Here is a 22,213-nt window from a genome sequence, read left to right as displayed (position 1 = left end):
CGTCTTGAAATGTGAACGCGTGTTTTTGTGTGAGACTAGAAAAGGCTCGCGCAGCATTTTACACCATCAAATCACAAATATTACGAATTATTAGTTTGAAAATAAAAATTGTAAAAGTTTTTAAATAAAAAATATGTAATTAATATAAACTATATTATATAATTAATGGGTTTGTTTTACTGTACACATAGATTTGAAAACGTTGTCACAAAACAAATATAGAACAAATAAATGTTATCAAAGGTAAGATAAGTTACTTTTCTAATTAACTGGATATGTTTTTAGTGTTTATATTTAATGGAACATGTTTATTCAGCTCGAAAAACATACAGTGTTTACCGATGTATTCGAAAATTCAAAATGGCAGCCGACTCATTCGGAGACGGTAAGTTTGGGAAAAGGAGTTATAAATAAAATACCAGTCAAAATACTGTTAGAAACCCGCCGAATATATGTCAGCCTATGTCATGGTAACATATATTGAGCGAGTTTTTAACAGTACTTTGTCTGCTTTTTTATTTATAACTACTTTTCCCAAACTTACCGCCTCAAAGACAGAGTCAGCTGCCATTTTAAATTTTCGAATACATCGGTAAACACTGTATGTTTTTCGAGCTGAATAAACATGTTACATTAAATATAAACACTAAAAACATATACAGTTAGTTAGAAAAGTAACTTATCTTGCCTTTGATAACATTTATTTGTTATGTATTTGTTTTTTGACAACTTTTTCGAATCTATGTGTGCAGTAAAACAAATCCTAATTAATATTAAAAAAATCTGAAAATTTGATACATTCACATCTAATGGAAGAGTTGTGGAGACGGCATGAGAAAGGATACGCATTTCCACGAATTATTAAAAGCATACGACAACAATACAATTTTTAAGAAATGTTTAATTTTCAAAGTTGTTTTATGTTGTATATATAAATTTATATTTTGTTACGTGGTTCTGGTTCATTACTTCAGATTTTATTTTGTTCGTTTTTCTGTTAAGACAATAAATTATTGGGGTTTGTATTACTGTACACATAGATTCGAAAAAGTTGACAAAAAACAAATATATAACAAATAAATGTTATCAAAGGTAAGATAAGTTACTTTTCTTCCAAACTGGATATATTTTTCGTGTTTTTATTCAATGTAATATGTTTATTCAGCTCGAAAAACATACAATGTTTACCGATGTATTGGAAAATTCAAAATGGCGCCCGACGTTCTCTTTAACACAGTAAGTTTGGGAAAAGGTGTTATAAACAATAAGCTAGACAAAATACTATTAAAAACCCACCGAATATATCTCAACCTATGTCACGGTAACATATATTGAGCGAGTTTCTAACAGTATTTTGTCTAGTTTTATGTTTATAGCACCTTTTCCCAAACTTACCGTGTTAAAGAGAGAGTCGGGTGCCATTTTGAATTTTCCAATACGTCGGTAAACACAGTATGTTTTTTCGAACTAAATAAACATGTTACATTAAATAAAAACACTGAAAACATATCCAGTTAGGTAGAAAAGTAACTTATCTTGCCTTTGATAACATTTATTTGTTATATATTTGTTTTTTGACAACATTTTCGAATCTATGTGTACAGTAATACAAACCCAAAAATGTATATTTTTTCGTTTTTCGTTTTTATTTAATCACGTGGTACTTGTACAGTTTAGTCAAGACATTAAAAAATGAAAATATCGAAAAAAGTTTAAATTGTATGTATGCGTTATAGAACGAAGTTCTCAAAATAAAAAAAATCACTTAATTTCATCAAGTAGTTTTGTGTTTTTTTTTTTACAGCGGAAAAACACGTTTTTGAGAGCGCGTTGAAGGCGGCCATATTGGATTTAAAAAAAAATTGTTTGAATTTTATAAATGCCAAAGGGAGATAACTCCAGTTAAAGCGCAAACACCCCACCACATCTTTAATACTAGCTTTTCTTCCTAAAAATTGAACATTTTGCTCGTTATCATAACAAATTGTTTTTTCGCTGTAAAAAAAAAAAATAAATAAATAAAAACTACTTGATGAAATTAAGTGAAATTTTTTTTTCAGAGAACTTCGTCCCATAACGCATACATACAATTTAAACTTTTTTTTCGATATTTTCATTTTATAATGTCTTAATTATCTAATTAATATATAAAAAATATTTTAATATTGGAAGCAAGCACTTGATTGGTACACCTTAGTCACTAAGGTGTACAGGTACCAATCAAGTGCTTACTTCCAATATTAAAATATTTTTTATATATTAATTAGATAATTTTTTATTTTAAAATTTTAATAATTCGTAATATTCGTGATTTGACTGTGTACCTATTTACTATGCCTCCCCACGGGACAGAGTTAGATACCAGGGTCGTTTTTTAACGTGGAGAAAAGGTACAAAAATAAAAAAAAAATTGTCTCAGTTGTGAAGGACTGAACCTCCACCGAAAGAGAACAAGAAATGGAAGTGCAGAAGAACAGATACTACACTTTGATCTTGACCAAAATACTGATGTATGTGACCCTTCTAGAGTTGTCGAACTTTGCCGGGACTTACTGCAAGGCAAGACTGCCAATATTTCCTGGTAATTCTAACAGTTTTAGAACTGTCAGTTTATTTATTTATTTATTTATTTTTATGCCAAGATCAGGAGAAGGTCGTAAACCCACACATAATCGAATATCTCAAAGCGAAACAAAAATTGGATATAATAGTTCGGAATAGGGGATCATTTTATGGCGAAATGTTTTTTTTTCCAAGTTTTCAAACTATATACACACACGTAATCGCCTAAAAATGTAGAATCTCATTTTTTAAGGTGATTAAGCCGAGGGTGTTAATCTTCAAATATACCGTAAAATCAAAACGAAATAGGAGCAAGTTGTAATATCTGTTCTGATGCACCTTTTCTGTCTCATGCAGTGCAGGAGAAGTCTTTCTTGACTGAGACAATTTAAATTCTTTGTTCCTATCCAGAATGCCCCATTTTGGGGAGCTGGATTTTCCCTTACATTCAAAACCATCCTTGTGTCTAACTCTGCCCTCGTGGGGAGGCAAGTAAATAAGAAAAAATTAATACGGTCGAAAAATCAGACAAAAGTAGTCGATAAAATTCGGCAGTTATTTTTGGAGCTAATCGCTTCAATATAACGTATAATTACACACTCAATTTCAGTCTGATGTTTTTATTTGTATGCAGATAGTCCGGGGAATTTCCTTTCATTTCGTAGAAAATCAAAACGGAACTCGTTTAACTTATTGTTATTGTTTACGAAAAAAATACTATAAAAATTTCAAATGACTTCTTTTCTTTTTTCGAATCTATTTTTCTAAATTTGATTATTTTTTCCTGATGTTCGTATTTAATGAACATATATATATATATATATATATATATATATATATATATATATATATATATATATATATACACACATTTATATATTTAACCCTTTTCTCCTTGGGAAAAATCCACGATCATCATATCGGAAAAATCCGCGAAAACTAAACCAATAACAAACAAAACGCATCGATCAACCCGGAAGAAAAAAAAAAACAAAAACCATTTATCAAAACAAACATATGTTTAAAGTTAACAAATATATAATCGCTTGTAACTCGCGAAATTATAATCTTTTAACAAAAAATAAATAAATAAATAAATGATGCCAATAAAACGAGTTAAATTCAACAACAACAACAAAAAAATTAAAAGGAAAAGAAATAGTTTATTTTTATTCATAATAAAACCACGATAGCGGAAGAAGAAAAAAGTAAAATCGAAACGAATCACGCAGTGAAATTGTATGGAAGCCCAGACGAGAAGTAATGCAATTAAAACTCGGTTCTGACGAAATTAGTGAATATATATATATATATATATATATATATATATATATATATATATATATATATATATATATATATATACACACACACACACAGAGAGTGTAACCCGTATATAAGAGACCCGGATATAAGAGAACATGTATAAGAGTGATATTCTCTAGTCCTAAATAAATTAGAGCCTGATAGATAGATAGTATATTTTTTATACAAAAAGTTCTGATAATTCATTGAGCAGGCGAGCACTCTTTCACAAACAAATATTTCAGTGGATTAACACGTATATATATATATATATATATATATATATATATATATATATATATATATATATATATATACGTGTGTGTGTGTGTGTAGCATCGTAAGACATTTTTTCCACCTGTGTTTGGAACTGAATGATTTTGTTGGGGAGGGGCGGGGCGGCGGGGGCGGTCTATATTATATAAACACAAGACTCATGTTTTTTTTTAATTTGATTTTTTTTAGGCTTTATATATCTCCATTTCCATTTTACCATTGTCTTCCCCAAATCCTTTATCATTCCATATATATATATATATATATATATATATATATATATATATATATATATATATATATATATATATAAAACAAAAAAAAGTTTTTTCAGGAACATACATCTATCTCTGAATAGTTGTATAGTGAATTCCCCCTATTCAACGCAACACGTGTAAGGCATAATAAAAAAAGAATAACAACTTATGAATTTGAATTAAGCACATCTTTTGGTTTTGACAATTCATAACTTTATATATATATATATATATATATATATATATATATATATATATATATATATAATTATTTTTTTACTATAATAATTAAATTAAATACCTATATATATATATATAAATATATATATATTATTCATTATAGTTTTATCCATATCCGATTGAACTGGTGGAGTTCTAAGAGAAAAAAAACGATACTGTGATGTTGTTTATAATATTTTAATAAGATTAAAAAACAATTATTGTTGATTTTATAGATATTAACTTAATAGGGAATTAATATTTCATTATGTATTTATTACAGTTATATATATATATATATATATATATATATATATATATATATATATATATATATATATATATATATATATGAAAGCAAGAAACGCACACAGTTTCAATGATTTTTTTATCGTTTCATAAATACATAGATTACTGCCCTTTCGTGCCTCCGTAATCACTTGTTGCAGTCGACTTCGACTTTTGCTTATTGAAACGACCATGAATGACGGTGATCGCAAGAAATCTGACTGTCTACAGTCTCCAAATACGATCGGACAGGATTCCTCGTTGGATTCGAACGGCGATGATAATGTACCTTTACCGCTGGGGGAGCAGACCCCGTCTGGGAATATCTTGATTAATAACAACAACACAATTGTTAATAATAACAATGTGCGAGCAGGTGCGACCGTCGACGAGACATTACCGTTGTTACAACGAGTTGAAGAACTTAACGGAGATGGTACCACCATTTCGAACTCGAAGAAAAAAACGCACAAACCGAAGAAGAAGAAAGGCGAAATGGTCAAGGGCGCATCGAATAATAATAATATTAATAATAATACCACGTGTAGTAGCGGAACAACGGCCCCTTTGACCTTCGAGCAACCGAGCTTCCCCTTATTTTGTAAGAGATGCCTCGGCAACAATGTGGGTAAGAAGGGCGAACGATCGGATGTGTTTGTGATCACCTGTTCAAAATGTGGCGCCCACGAGGTCTTATTGAAACCCGACGGTAGCGGCGTGGTGAAAATGAGCGAAGCTGACCCCGACCGGAAAGAAGACCTCCCTACGGGCAACTTGATGGAGGCCGTCTGGAAAAACGCCGGGGAGAAAATCAGATCGGCTTTGAGGGAGGACTACCGCGAGGTGATGGAAGAACGGAAACAGAGGGAATCTCGCATCCAGACTTTTGCTCAGTGCGTATTACTTTTTGAGGGCGGGGGGTCAATGTGCGCTAGAAGACCAACTAAAGACTCGCTTTTAAAAAATTGATTTTTAGCGGTATTCGGCTCTGTTGTGAACGTATATCACATTTAAAATTGTCGCCGACAAGTAATTTTCATAGTATTAAGACCTTTATTATCTAATGTTCCCCTATTGTGTTCACTGGGGCCATGTTTGTTTTTTTGTTTTTTTTCGCGCGCATTAAATTTTTGTGCGCTCGCAAAAAAAGCACCCCCTTAGACAGGAATGAAAACACTAGAAAATACATTGGATAATAAAGGTTTTAACTACTAATCGGCGACGGTTTTAAAGGTGATATTCGTTCAAAACAGCCGAATACTCCTTTAATTTTTTAAAAGTAGATCTTTTGTAACCCCAAGCACACTTTGGTCTTGTTTTGTTCTGAATAAAAAAAAGGAGAAGGTATTTTTATTGAATTATTTTCATCTCCAAATACTTAAGTTTATTCTTTTTTAAAGAGGGTTTTCTCTTCTGACGTAATATGACGCAGCAACTGAGCAACACCTAAACTACATTTTGCGACGCTATTCAACGATATCGAAAACGCCCATAACCCCCATAAAAAAATGACTCTTTTGCAGTTTAATATTCACAAGCTTTTATTTTTAACATGGAGTAGGGAGGGGAGTTTGTTAACTCTTTTTTCTTGGGGGGGGGGGGGGGTACGTATGCAGAGAAGGTATCTCGCTGAAATATTAACGTTATTATTTAGAAACCCATTCTTAACATGGGGAGGATAGTTTCTAAGTAAGTACGTATTCTAAACTTTCACCTAACAATTTAATCAAAATGTACCATAACACTTGAAAACACTATTTAAAAAAAGCACGGTACATTTCTCTGCATAAGTAGCCGTTTTTATTTATTTATTTATTTATTTATTGTGCTTACGCACTTTATCCTGCTATTTTTTTTTCAAATAGTATTTTCAAGTTTTACAAAATAATTACAAAACACCCTCCCCATGCTAAGAATGGCTTTCTAAATAATAACGTTATTATTTCAGCACGGTAACAAAAGTGCATTAAAAACTCCTTTTCACCTCAAACAAAACCTAAATTCACTAAATGACGGCGAAAAAAATATATAGGAATTAATTTTTTATTGTCTTTGTTAAATTACTTGAGGACTTTTTTCCCCCGAGTTAAAATCAATTGAGAAATACCCATTTTGTATGGAGAAATACACACTTTAATTATGTAAACATTCGGTAAAGAATAAAGTTATCCAAATTTGCTGGCTATATTGGTATTTTTAGCTCTTGTTTACATATTTAAATTGTGTATTTCTTTATACAAAATGCGTATTTCTTAATAGATTTTAACTCGAAAAGTTTCTTCGTATAATAATATTGAACAAAAACAAAAATTAATGCCTACACAGAATTTTTTTCTCACAATAAACTCACGCCGTTAGGGTTTACTTTTTGGGATCATGTCTAACAGCGGATTGTAGGGCGTTGACTAACAAGATGTCTGTTATATTTAAACTTCTGCATGTCAGTACAGTCAGGGAAGCAAGAAACAAGAAGGAAATTCCAAAGTCTGCCAATCAAAAAGCTTTCCGACATTTAGGGACCTCAAGAGTGAAAGGATGGGCCTTTGCTGGTTATCGGGTTTGTCGGGACCATATATTTCTTACGTTGCGCGGACGGAACTCTCCTAAAATGGAAACCATTAATTTGCTTGTGGGTGTTAAATTGCACTAGTGCCCAACCCTCACCTTATAGCATTATTAAGAAAACTATTGTATATATCCTTAGCATATTCACCACGTTTCATAATTTCCGGCCTTCTTCAGTGTGACTCTTTTTCGTACTCGAGAACCTTCTAGTAGAATTTTTGGTGCTTATTCAGATAGCCACTTTTAGCTATAAACAAAAATAAATTTTTAAAAATTAGCCTACCTGCTTGTCACGGAAAATGAACATTGCATATTCCCAAAATCATAAAACTTGATCAAGTATTTTTTTTATTTACGAATAACAAATTTGCCGTTTCTTGAGTTTTTTTTTTTCTTTTTTACCGATAAATGAGAGATGAGGCAACGTTTCTCTAAGGGGACGTAATCAGTGATTATTTTTACAGTTTTCACGTGCATTACGGTTGTCTGTCCTTGTCCACTGATTCGTTGATCTAATTTTTTTTCCATCCTAATCGAAACAGTAAAAGTTGATTTTCTTGAATAATATATAAAAAAAAGGTATTTTTTTTTTTTACATTAGGTCTACCTCCACAATTTTCTTTAAGATGACGACTTTTTATGTTTTCGACTATCCTGAAAAAGAAAATCTCATTTAACTTTTGCAGAGACAAGTAGTTTTCAGGATATAAATATAATTACGACTTTTTGCACTTCCTTGAGTAATTTCATGCTAAGAACGGCTTTCGGAATAAACACTCCCAATCTTCGTGTTGAGAAATGCTTTCGGAATAAACATCCCCTCCAAATTTAGCTAAATTTGTTTATTGCACGCGCGTACCAATATGGCGGCCAGTGAATTACAGTGCGTAATACAGTTCTTTTTATCTTGAAAACTATTTGTCTCTGCAACATTTAAATAAAATTTTCTTATTCAGCATAGTCGAAAACCTGTTTATGTCGTCATTTTCTCGAAAATTGTGGAGGTGGACCTAATGTAAAAAGTTACCCCCCCCCCAAAAAAAAACGGTAAATTTATACAAACACCGTGACAGCGAATTAACCCTAACCCTAACCTAAACCCTAACCCTAACCCTAACCCTAACGCTGTCACGGTGTTTGTATAATAATACCAAAAAAACTAGTTCAAATTACGGGATTTTTTGGAATTTTCCATCTTCGTCCCGTGATTGGTACAGACATTTCTGTATTTTCTTGAATTTGAAATGTCGCCATAAGTGCTAATCAAAATAAGTACCGATTTTTTTTTTTTTTTTTTGCGTCGAAACTTTATTTGCAAGTTCGATTATACGACTTTTCGTATTTCATTATTGTTTTCTTTATTAAATAACATTGCGACTGTGTTATCGGTCACTGATTAGTTTGAAGGTGGAAACAATGCGTTGAAAACGTGTGTAGGCGACCAAAATGATTTACTTCTGTTGTGTTTTTAAATAATATTTAATGAGAAAATCGGTTTTCTACAACGCATATAAATATAAAACACATTTGAAATGTGTAAAAATGCCACCAAAAGCGCGATTTTCACAAAATGGAAACTTAAGGGATACCACTATGTCGTTTATTTATCGCTCAAGAGGAGAAAGTATTTAAACATCCTTTTTTTCCCCATAGTATTGTTTTATACCAAATTAATACACGCGCACGCGCACACACACACACACACACACACACACATATAAATAAGTGAAAATGTGTGTGTATGTGTTTGTCTGTGTGTGTACGCTTCCCTATCAAATAACTGTCAATTTTCGGTCTACCGACTCGACATTTAACATAAGGGGTATTGAGATTTGGGAAAATATTTTTAATTGGTTTTTCGGCCAATAATTTGTCAGTTTAGGGGTCCAAGTTCAACGATGGAACCTTTGAAAACCCTTCCAAACTACTCCGCTAATTTTGGGTCTAAACACTTGAAATTTTAGATATAGGTTACATGGACATAGATCTAACTTTATAATTTGATTTGAGCCCAAAACAATAAATGTTAAGGGGTCAAATTAAAAAAAAAAATTAGACCTTTGCGGTCTCTACCAAATTACTTATCCAATTTTTGGTCTAAACATTTCAAATTTTACATAAAGTGTATTTAGAGAGGGCAAGCTTTTAAATCGATTTTTGGCTGAGAACTTAGCTGCCAAGAGGTCAAAGTTCAAAAAGATTTGACCTTTGCAGTCTCTAGCAAACTATTCAGCCAATTTTGGGTTTAAACATTTGAAATTTTACATAAAACGTATTCAGACATGCACCAAGCTTTTTTATCGGTTTTTGGGTAAAAATTAGCTGCAAGAGGTCAAAGTTTACGGAATTGACCTTTACAGACTCTACCAAACTCATCCACTAATTTTGGATCTAAACACTTGAAATTTTAGATGTAGGTTACATGGACTTGAGTCAAACTTTTTAAGCCCGAGCAAAGCCAGGCTGAACTGTTAGTATATATATATATATATATATATATATATTTAAAGTCACAATACAAATATTACATAATCAATCTTATTCTTGAAAAAATTAATATTCAGAATAGAGCCTCAACAGTTCTCCTTGTGTGTGTGTGCCATATATATGGCAATTTAGCTACACAGAATTTTCTGCATTTCATGATGGTTAAAATTCATCAGACTTAATAATTGAGCACTTTGCTGGAGGGGGGGGGTCCCACAAATACCATTTATATAGGATAACTATTGACTGAAGAGAGCTCGGTATGGATATGGTCCTAATTATCGGGCTTGAAACCGACGGTATCAATGAGGTCTCATCTAACAACTTTCTGTACACAAAATACAAAATATAAATACGCTCTTATTTTCAGATTTTCTTTTTAATTGAGCACTGTGCTGGATTTCTTTTTCCAAAAAAACTAATCATTATATATATATATATATATACATATAAAAAAAAGCTATTTTTATAGAACCATTTTTGTTGTCATGGTTTCAGTTTCAGTGGTGTTTCCTCATCTTAATCTCATTTTATTTAACAACCAAACCATTTTCCTTAAAATCCAGATTGCCCCTAAAAACACTTTTCTCCTTGTAGGCTAACAAATAGGGAAACTTATTTTCTGATGTTTCTAACATTTTATTGATAAAATATTTTGATCAGCTTTCTTTAAAAAAACATAACCTACTCAAAATGATTTTGCGAAAACCGGTTTTGACTGTTTCATGACTCCCCCACACTTTTAGCATGTTGATAGTGAACAATCCTAAAATAGAACTAGATATTTCCTTTAATCACAACAATAGAATATTCTTGTCAAGCAGGTGCTTACATTTAAAATAATAACAAACACTTCTGTAAATTTAATATTGCAAAGATGTTTTTGTAATATTTAATCTACCTGTAATCATAGGAGAGCATCTTTTTATCTGAATACTAGCAGATGTACCCGATGTTGCCCAGTATTAAACATTACGTTAAATTTCCTAAAAATAAAATGAATAATAAAAAAATAAAAAACAAAAAAACTGAGACATGTGTATGCGAGTATTATGTTTTTTGGGTTTTTTTTTTTTTCGAAGTGAAGTCACTGAGTCAAGTATGATAACCATTAGGCCAGCTTGACACATTTTTTAAAACGTGTTTTCAAACCTACTTATTCTTAACATAATGTGAACAATTCAAGCATGCATAGTCGTGAAACAGTTGACAAACAGATAAAAATCCGATGAGACTCAAGTTACCAATTTTTAACTTTTGACTCCTTAGTAGCCCTTTTTTTTTTTCTTTTTTTTCTTTTTTTTTTCTTTTTTTTTCTTTTTTTTTTCTTTTTTTTTCTTTTTTTTTTCTTTTTTTTTCTTTTTTTTCTTCTTTTTTTTTTTCTTTTTTTTTTTCTTTTTTTTTTTCTTTTTTTTTCCGGATAAAAATGATTAAAAAGTTTTCCACATGAACCCTATATACCAACTTTCAAGTCTGCAGATCAAAAATTTATTGAGTATATAGGCTGAGAACTGTTCTCACACACACACACACACACACACACACACACACACACTTTTATAGATTTCTGCTTTCACTTAGTTGAGTGTCCATATTACATTTCTATTAGTCTGTTTGTCTGGCTGTCTGTTCCACTTTTTCTTAGAAACTACTTAGCTGATCTAGCTAAAATTTTGTATGGACCTTTCTTATATGATGCAGTGGATTGAGTATTATGGTGTCTGTTCAGTGCACTGTTAGGGATTATTATGGATTAGTATTTAATGCAAAAATGAACATGTAGAGAAAATTATAGTTTGCATGATTAGTGCAGGTGTCATTCGCTTAAGAAAAGAAAGTGAAAAAGTCTTAAACTTGAAACAAAAACGTGTCTTCTGCAAATTAAGACGCTGTCAGGTTTGGCAATATAAAAAGCTAGCGTTTCTTCAGTTGGGAACGATTCTTTTTGTCTGCTCGATGTCGGAACGGTGTACTTAGCAATCTGGTGTTAGTTGAAGAAAGCTTGTTTGCGATAACATCGAAAAGGGAACAGGACAGATTTTTCTTATGTATCCTTCGACACGGTGAACTTGGCGATCTGGAAATCATTTTTTTTTTTTCTTTAACACTCAAAGATTAGAGAACACAAATTTAATCATTTACTTTGGTAAACCACTTGTTTTAAGTCAATGGGCTATAACCTTTGCCCATTTTTAATGAGTTAAAAAAAATGTTTACTTTTTGTAGCATGCAATTTTTTTACTAATATAGTTTTTCTAATAATGAAGTTTGAAAAATCAAATTTAACTATTAATTTATTGTTCAGTCATTGAATGCTGTTTATCCATGATTACATTTAGGTTGAATATATCATAAAAAATAGCAAAAAATTTTAGAATCTACTTCCTGCACAAGTATTTGTTGTCCCCTCAAAATAACATGTCGATATGTCCGCATCATCGTTCCAGTCCGGCTCAAACAAAACATTCTCCATCGTAAAAATTTATATACACCTTGTCTGTCGGTTTATATACAGCAACATTTATTCATCAATAATGTGATAGCTTGTTATCCAACTTAGAAAATGCAAAGTAAATAAAGCAAACCTGCCACAAAGAAAACAGAAACTGCAAAATTGTAAGTGGAATACTCAATTCCCCATATTTTTTGTGCCGTAATTGACTGGCACTACATTGTATACACCAATATTTATTCATCAATAATTTGATACCCTGCTTTTCAAAAACTGGACCTGGTGGATGAAGTTGGAGCGGGACGATGAAGAGGAGCAGAAAGCTGCAGGAAGGAACAGGAACTGGGGAGGCAAGCTGGAGTCGGCTGGGTATCTTGGAGAGCAGACAGCAGCAAAGAGTGAATATTTAATTGCATTTATTAGTGTTGCTTTGTTGTTGTTGTTAGCCATCATTCATGGGGCAGATGATTTTTGTCAGCATTTGTTTTCATTTTATATATTTTATAGAAATACAGCAGATACTTAATGAAGAACCATGTGAAGATTGCCAATGCATATAGTGGCCCTGCTGCCCCACCCCCTTTTAACAGGGTCAGTGACCACAACTCTCCAAATTGTAGAACCATTGTAATCTTGGGAAGACAAGTAAATACTATAGTTTCCCATTGCATTCTGTCTTGATTTGGGAGGCATATTTTTACCCCCATGAGTTAAACGCATCGCCAGATACCAATCTGGAAATTTCTACGACTCTGCGCAGTACATACAGCACCTAGCCTTCACAAATGGTCACCCATCTGGTACTGGCCAGGCTCACCGTTGCTTAACTTTGGTGATCTGGCGAGAACCTGTGTGTCAATGTGATTTTGCCATTGCCAATATACTTAAGTGAAGATGTTTTGTGGAATGAACTGGACACAGACTTCGCATACCCAAGTTGTCCGACAGTGCTGTTAACCACGGAGTCACTATCAGCTTCCCGTTGCTATCTTCCGCTTCTGAGGTCGATAATTAGAAATAGTGGAAGTGAAGGAGGGAGAGATCGTTACTTGCCTCCAATGGCAGGAATATGTAATAGTAGGTTGGGAAAGTGGAATTTGAATAGCACTCTGGTCTGCAAAAAATGCATGGACAACCCCATTGACATTCTCTAGTATAAGCAGCTCAGGTGATTAGCAATAAACTAATTCTTTTCTCAAGAGTGAAAATAGTAAAGCCTGGGAGATTAGACCTCCTAAGATATAAACAAGACTCAGGACCATAAACCTCATGTCACCTCAATTATGGCGTTTTCAAGTCCAATGTAAACAAGTTCTTGATGAGCTGTTCCACTTAAGTAATCCAATTTACAAAACTTACATTTCTAACGATTACTATGATATTGTCCTTTTGACCACTTTACACTTTTTAACCCTTATCCTCGAGTGGCCTCTAGGCCTTGATAAGTGGTGATTCCCTTGTAAAAAAAATGAAAAAAAATGAGAAGAAAGTACCAACAGTTAAATCATCATGATCATCATATCGTATGAATCTGAATCAGTTGTTGGCATTGGTTTCCCTGACTTTTTTGTAGTCAGAATTATTTCAAAGGCCCATTCCTTATGAGAAGGCCAATATGAAGGTTACCAACATCCTGAGTGAAAGTGATTTTTAAAAAAAATTTTTATGTGGAACGAACTGGATTCGAACTTGAAACACTTAGATCACCAGTCCATGTCATTAACCACTTTACACCCATCACCTCCCATTTATCTGAGTTTTTTGCTTTCACTTTGTGAAGTTTCCGTATATTTCTCTTAGTCTGTCAGTTTGTCTGGCTGTCCATTCTATGGAAACAACTTAGCTGATCTATCTGAAATTTTGTATGGACTTTTGTTATGATACAACCTAAGTATTATGGTATCCGTTCGATACGCAGTTAGGGATTATTATGGATTAGTATTTTATGCAGAAATGAACAAATTTAATCATATTCAATAATCAATATCGCCTAAAGCATTCCTTTTAAGCCCAGGAGTGTGAACCTCCTAGAAGTGAACCAGACACAGGATCATACACTATACGGAAAAGAGAACAAGTCACCTCAACCATGGCGCATGTTTTTGTAGATTTTAGGCTGATGGAATTTCAAGTAGGGGGCTACTAAAGGGGACATAAGTTGCAGGGGTATTCTGAAGAGAGATGAGTAGCAAGATGTCTGTTCACATTACCCTTGAACTTCTGCAGGTCAGTACAGTTGGGAAAGCAGAATCCCGGAAGGAAGTTCCAAAGTCTAGCAGTTCTGGGGAAGAAACTATTGGAGTAGAAGGCTTTCTTGCACCTAAGGATCTCTACTGTAAAGGGGTGAGATTTGGCTGCTTCCCGGGGGTATTAACGTCGAGTGGGTACAAGTGCTTGTAGTTCGTTAGAGCATTCACTGTTAAAGTACTTGTAGATCAGGCAGAGGGATGCAACATTTCGTTGATGGGACAGAGGCTGAAGCCTAGATGACAGTTCAGGACCTGTCAGATTGGCGACTCTCTTTTGAACCCTGTCAAGGAGTGAGAGACAAGTAGTAGATGCACAAGCCCAAACGTGACAACAAGACTCCATACATGGGCGAATGGTGGCCTTATAGAGGTACAAGATACTTTCAGGCATAAGTAGTTTTCTAGCATGTTAGAGAGAGCCCACCTTCTTCGCAAGAAAAGGGACCTCCGTGGCGTTCAGGCCAAGATCAAAGTGTAGTATCTTTCCGGCAGATACTGCAAGCAAAGACCATATGTGTGGGCCACATATAAGACCTTGGTCAATGTAGGGGAAACCCTTCATACCAATTGTCACTATCCAGCTCCCCTACTCCCCGGGGAGTTGGTCCCCATTTCCCCTTCACTCCTCACATTAAAAATCGGCTTTGTGCCTAATTTGCTCGGTGGGGGAGCAAATAAATACCGCCCACCTTCTTTGCAGCAGCCTTGGTAATGTTCTTAATGTATCTATTCCAGTTCATGTTCCCTGTAAACGTTAGGCCGAGGAGTTTAAAGGAAGTACTTTCGGGTAATGTGTTTTTGGCCATTGCTATTTGTGGTAGAGAAGGTTTCTTGTAATTATTGAAGGAGACAAGCTTAGTCTTGGCAGCATTGAATGTGACCATCCATATTTGTCCCCATTCCACTACAGATTGGAGGTCAACCTCTAGTGTTTCTGCCATTTCCTTAGATATGTGTTCATTTGTTTTCCCCTCATGCCTGTTATAGAGAGTGGTGTCATCAGCAAATATATCCATCTCCAAAACAATTTTATCAGGGAAGTCATTTTTGAATATCTGGAATAATAATAGTTCAAGGATAGACCCTTTAGGTACTCCTATATATATATCATATTGTTTAGATGTATGACCATCGAGGAGAACCTGGATTTTTCTCTTATTTAAGAAGGATTTAATTACATTATGTATTCTTCCAGTGATATCATATGATCTAATTTTCCTTAGAAGCCCATCCTGCCACACTCTGTCAAAAGCCTTAGATATATCAAGGGCTACCGCTCTATCCTCCCCTGTTTTGTCTAGTTAACGGTATATACGTTCAGAGATTACAGTTAGGATGTCTGCTGTGGAATGTGCTTGCCTAAATCCATATTGTTTGTCGGTCAGGAGTTTAGCATCTGTAAGGTGATGGACTAGAGCTTGATTAATTAAGGACTCAAATATTTTGGTGAAAAGTGGGAGAATGCTAATGGGGTGATAATTTAGTGGGTCAGTTCTTTCGCCAGAATTCTTGAAAATTGGTAGAAGTGGTTTTCCAGCAGTCAGGAAAGCAAGATTCGTTTAGGCATTTATTGAAAATTTCGAGAGAACTGGAGTAACTGGTCTACATGCTTTTGAGAAGGGGTGACTTTCAAATCATCTAGTGTGGCGTCTGTCCGTAAAGGAAAGTCAGGGAGGGAGTGGTTTACTGGGACCAATGTGGAGTTTGAGGCAAACCATCTGGCAAGTAGGTTAGCCTTCTTGGTTGCCGTACAAACAACCTCACGATTGTTTGATAGTGGGGGAATCGTTGACTGTCCATTATTTACTACGCTGTTGTAGATTTTCCAAAAATCACGGGTTTCTAATTTCTGTGCTTCGATGCGTTTTCTAGTGGTTTCACTGTAATCAGTCTTAGCTGTCACTATTTCTCTCTTACAATTACTTCTAGCTTCTATACATTTCTGTCTGTTTGAACTGGACTTATGTCAGTTGAATCTGTGGTATGCATGCTGCGTTTGAGCAATGACAGCTGCACAAGTAGAAATAAACCATTGGGGAGAGTGTGGCTTGCTATAGAATTTCTGTGTGGGAAGATGTGCTTCAATTGCAGTTTTGAACCATTCAGTGGTCTCATTTGCGCACTGTTCAGCTGGAAGAGAAAAGATATTTCCCCATGGGAAATCTCTGATGAGGTCCCTGATGGCTTCCCTGTCAGCCTTTTTGTAATACCTTGTTGCTTTGAGCAGTGAGTCTTCGGTTTTTATATTTCTGTGAATTGATATTTTAGTTGATGATTCCACAACTATGCGACTGGCATAATTCCCAACTAATTTATGTTGGCTTAAAATAGCTGGGGAGTTAGATGACTCTATTTAAATCATTTTTTGGCCAGATCTTAAAAGCCTTGTTTGTCGCTTTAGCAGGAGAAAGCACGTTGTGAAGCTGTTATGTAATAGCATTATAAAAAGTTTTCTTCCCCCCCCCCCCAATTTTTAATGATGTTGGTTCAGAAAATAGTGTGAAAGTCTATTATCAGTGTAAGGTAAAAGACTGGGAATGACACCAGTTTTCTAGGACAGCAAATAGAAAATCACCCTAAATCTTAGTTAGACAACAAATAAATGAATTAATTATTTCAAAAACCTTTCTTTTTTTTTAATATTTATGTACGTTTTTTGTCCAAGACAAAAAATGTCAATTGTTAACTTTTTTCGAAAATTTAACATTTAAAATTTAATTAAAAATAGTAGAAAAAGTTTTACATTATTCTGTTTTCTTTATGATAAAATTCAGGGTTTTATCTTTCTGGAAAAAAAAAAAGTTACTCAGAAATAATGGATTTTAATAAATGTAATTTCGATTTAAAAAGCAACAACAACTTGATTTTTCGGCCATTTTTGGCGGTGTCTGTTCCCTTTGTTTTGACTCAATAAAGGGGCAGAGAGAGATTTGAGTTCACCACAACTAGAATTAAGGGTCTCAATAAAATTTTTTTTTATTTTTTTTTTTCAATTTTCACCCCAAACAAGGCACAGTGCCACTTTGAAGTAGATGGCTACTATCGAGACATAAGTTGCAGGGGTATTATGAAAGAAGATGAGTAGCAAGATGTTTGTTCACATTACATTTGAACTTCTGCATGTCAGTACAGTTGGGAAAGCAGAATCCTGGAAGGGAGTTTCAAAGTCTAGCAGTTCTGGGGGAGAAACTATTGGAGTAGGGATCTCTACTGTAAAAGAGTGGGATTTAGCTGCTTGTCAGGGGTATTCAGGTCGAGGGGGTGAAGGAATTAATGTTTTTGGACAATTTTTCGATATTGATATGTCGAGCTTCAAAATGATACTGATCTCATGAAAATCAGTTGCCTCTGTCCAAAGTTTTTGGCAGACATAGAAATATACATGCACACACACACACACATACATACACACATTTAAACAGACAGGTGAGGTTTACATTATAGATTGCTATAAAAGTGTTGCAAAACTGTCCAGTTGTGGGAATTAATTTTCTTCATCCCAAAACTTGTATTCTTCTAGTTTATTCAAAAATTTCAATTATAGAATTCTATGAAATTGTGTGCATGTGTGAGGGAGTCGTTGATCTTTTACTTTGTTTTTAACTAAATTCATTTTTGACAGATTTTGTGCTGGTAATTATTTAGACAATCTTCAATTATTCATCACATCCATACTTGCAATCACCACAATACCACATTCACTGTGGGATATGATATCCTAGTATTTAACAATTTATTACATTTGTTAACGTCTCTATGATTATCTAATTGTTTCTTCTTTAATTAGTCCGTACATTACGCTTTGAAAAAAGTCAAATACAATTTTATAAGGCCCAACTGCTTCAAAACAGGCCAAATTCGTGAATACTCAAGTTTTATTGGTTATAAAAATCCGCTTTCAACCAATCAGAAAATAAAGTTAGTCTCTTTATCATTTCTTTGTAATCAATAGCTTTCTTCCTGCAAAATCAATATTTCATTCTGTTTACTCAGTTTTTCATATGGTTTATTCAATTTAAGACCTTCCAGAAAATACTTTGTCTGAATCAGAATTATTTTTAATAGCAGTTATTTTTAAAAGGGAAATGACTCTGTATTCGTTCATATGAGTCATTTCCCTTTGATTGAAACAAAATAAATATTTTGGAGAAGAAATCATCCAAATTTAAAAAACGAAACGCAAAAAAAAAAAAAAAAAATAACACAGACTATGTATGAGGCAAAGCCAGTCTCTTTAGTTGTTCTTTGTAACCAATAGCTTGCTTCCTGCAAACTGATTTATTTTCAATAGCTGTCATTTATAAAAATGAGCATAACTCTGTATTCATTCATAGAGTTACTTCCATTTGATTGGAACAAAAATTCCAGTAAATACACATGATCTAACGAATAAGTTAAAGTCGGCCTCTTTATTGTTTCTTTATCATTGTTATATTATTGAAAAAATTAAATGTAATTTAATTGAAATTATTTTGTCTAAGTCGGAATTATTTTCAAGGATATAATTCAATATAAGAATTAAGCATAATTTAATATTAGAGTTTAGCATAATTCAATATTAGAATTTAGCATAATTTTATATTAGAATTCAGCATAATTTAATATTAGAATTCAGCATAATTTAATATTAGAATTCAGCATAATTTAATATTAGAATTTAGCATAATTTAATATTAGAATTCAGAATAATTTTATATTAGAATTCAGCATAATTTAATATTAGAATTCAGCATAATTTAATATTAGAATTCAGCATAATTTAATATTAGAATTCAGCATAATTTAATATTAGAATTCAGCATAATTTAATATTAGAATTCAGCATAATTTAATATTAGAATTCAGCATAATTTAATATTAGAATTCAGGATAATTTATTATTAGAATTCAGCATAATTTAATATTAGAATTCAGCATAATTTAATATTAAAATTTAGCATAATTTAATATTAGAATTCAGCATAATTTAATATTAGAATTTAGCATAATTTAATATTAGAATTCAGCATAATTTAATATTAGAATTCAGCATAATTTAATATTAGAATTCAGCATAATTTAATATTAGAATTCAGCATAATTTATTATTAGAATTCAGCATAATTTAATATTAGAATTCAGCATAATTTAATATTAAAATTTAGCATAATTTAATATTAGAATTCAGCATAATTTAATATTAGAATTCAGCATAATTTAATATTAGAATTCAGCATAATTTAATATTAGAATTCAGCATAATTTATTATTAGAATTCAGCATAATTTAATATTAGAATTTAGCATAATTTAATATTAGAATTCAGCATAATTTAATATTAAAATTTAGCATAATTCAATATTAGAATTTAGCATAATTTAATATTAGAATGTAGCATAATTTAATATTAGAATTCAGCATAATTTATTATTAGAATTCAGCATAATTTAATATTAGAATTCAGCATAATTTAATATTAGAATTCAGCATAATTCAATATTAGAATTTAGCATAATTTAATATTAGAATTCAGCATAATTTAATATTAGAATTCAGCATAATTTAATATTAGAATTTAGCATAATTTAATATTAGAATTCAGCATAATTTAATATTAGAATTCAGCATAATTTAATATTAGAATTCAGCATAATTTAATATTAGAATTCAGCATAATTTAATATTAGAATTTAGCATAATTTAATATTAGAATTTAGCATAATTTAATATTAGAATTCAGCATAATTTAATATTAGAATTTAGCATAATTCAATATTAGAATTCAGCATAATTTAATATTAGAATTCAGCATAATTTAATATTAGAATTTAGCATAATTTAATATTAGAATTCAGCATAATTTAATATTAGAATTTAGCATAATTTAATATTAGAATTCAGCATAATTTAATATTAGAATTTAGCATAATTTAATATTAGAATTTAGCATAATTTAATATTAGAATTCAGCATAATTTAATATTAGAATTTAGCATAATTTAATATTAGAATTCAGCATAATTTAATATTAGAATTCAGCATAATTTAATATTAGAATTCAGCATAATTTAATATTAGAATTTAGCATAATTCAATATTAGAATTCAGCATAATTTAATATTAGAATTCAGCATAATTTAATATTAGAATTCAGCATAATTCAATATTAGAATTTAGCATAATTTAATATTAGAATTCAGCATAATTTAATATTAGAATTCAGCATAATTTAATATTAGAATTTAGCATAATTTAATATTAGAATTCAGCATAATTTAATATTAGAATTCAGCATAATTTAATATTAGACTTCAGCATAATTTAATATTAGAATTTAGCATAATTTAATATTAGAATTCAGCATAATTTAATATTAAAATTTAGCATAATACAATATTAGAATTTAGCATAATTTAATATTAGAATTTAACATAATTTAATATTAGAATTCAGCATAATTTATTATAAGAATTCAGCATAATTTAATATTAGAATTCAGCATAATTTAATATTAGAATTAAGCATAATTTAATATTAGAATTTTGCATAATTCAATATTAGAATTCAGCATAATTTAATATTAGAATTCAGCATAATTTAATATTAGAATTTAGCATAATTTAATATTAGAATTTAGCATAATTTAATATTAGAATTCAGCATAATTTAATATTAGAATTTAGCATAATTTAATATTAGAATTCAGCATAATTTAATATTAGAATTCAGCATAATTTAATATTAGAATTCAGCATAATTTAATATTAGAATTTAGCATAATTTAATATTAGAATTTAGCATAATTTAATATTAGAATTCAGCATAATTTAATATTAGAATTTAGCATAATTTAATATTAGAATTCAGCATAATTTAATATTAGAATTTAGCATAATTTAATATTAGAATTTAGCATAATTTAATATTAGAATTCAGCATAATTTAATATTAGAATTTAGCATAATTTAATATTAGAATTCAGCATAATTTAATATTAGAATTCAGCATAATTTAATATTAGAATTCAGCATAATTTAATATTAGAATTTAGCATAATTTAATATTAGAATTCAGCATAATTTAATATTAGAATTTAGCATAATTTAATATTAGAATTCAGCATAATTTAATATTAGAATTTAGCATAAATTAATATTAGAATTCAGCATAATTTAATATTAGAATTTAGCATAATTAAATATTAGAATTTAGCATAATTTAATATTAAAATTTAGCATAATTTGATATTAGAATTCAGCATAATTTGATATTAGAATTTAGCATAATTTAATATTAGAATTCAGCATAATTTAATATTAGAATTTAGCATAATTTAATATTAGAATTTAGCATAATTTAATATTAGAATTTAGCATAATTTATTATTAGAATTTAGCATAATTTAATATTAGAATTTAGCATAATTTAATATTAGAATTCAGCATAATTTAATATTAGAATTTAGCATAATTTAATATTAGAATTTAGCATAATTTAATATTAGAATTTAGCATAATTTATTATTAGAATTCAGCATAATTTAATATTAGAATTTAGCATAATTTAATATTAGA

At 31.1% G+C, this 22,213-nt stretch overlaps 1 protein-coding gene across 1 annotated transcript in view; it reads left to right on the top strand.

Moving 5' to 3' along the window:
• Positions 1-5,031: 5,031 nt before the first annotated feature.
• The window catches only part of LOC145247985 (uncharacterized), a 43,620-nt gene continuing 26,438 nt past the window's right edge, over positions 5,032-22,213 (top strand). Inside the window, exon 1 of the mRNA XM_080109642.1 lies at positions 5,032-5,800. Within this exon, the coding sequence (XP_079965768.1) occupies positions 5,100-5,800 (701 nt within the window). The 5' untranslated portion in view covers positions 5,032-5,099. The remainder of the gene's footprint in view (positions 5,801-22,213) is intronic.

The sequence above is a fragment of the Euprymna scolopes genome, chromosome 26 (genome assembly GCF_053919585.1).
Source record: "Euprymna scolopes isolate OS-2025 chromosome 26, ASM5391958v1, whole genome shotgun sequence".
Classification (NCBI taxonomy): domain Eukaryota; kingdom Metazoa; phylum Mollusca; class Cephalopoda; order Sepiida; family Sepiolidae; genus Euprymna; species Euprymna scolopes.
Note: the sequence above shows the minus strand (reverse complement) of the source record. Positions and strands in the feature narration are given on the sequence as shown.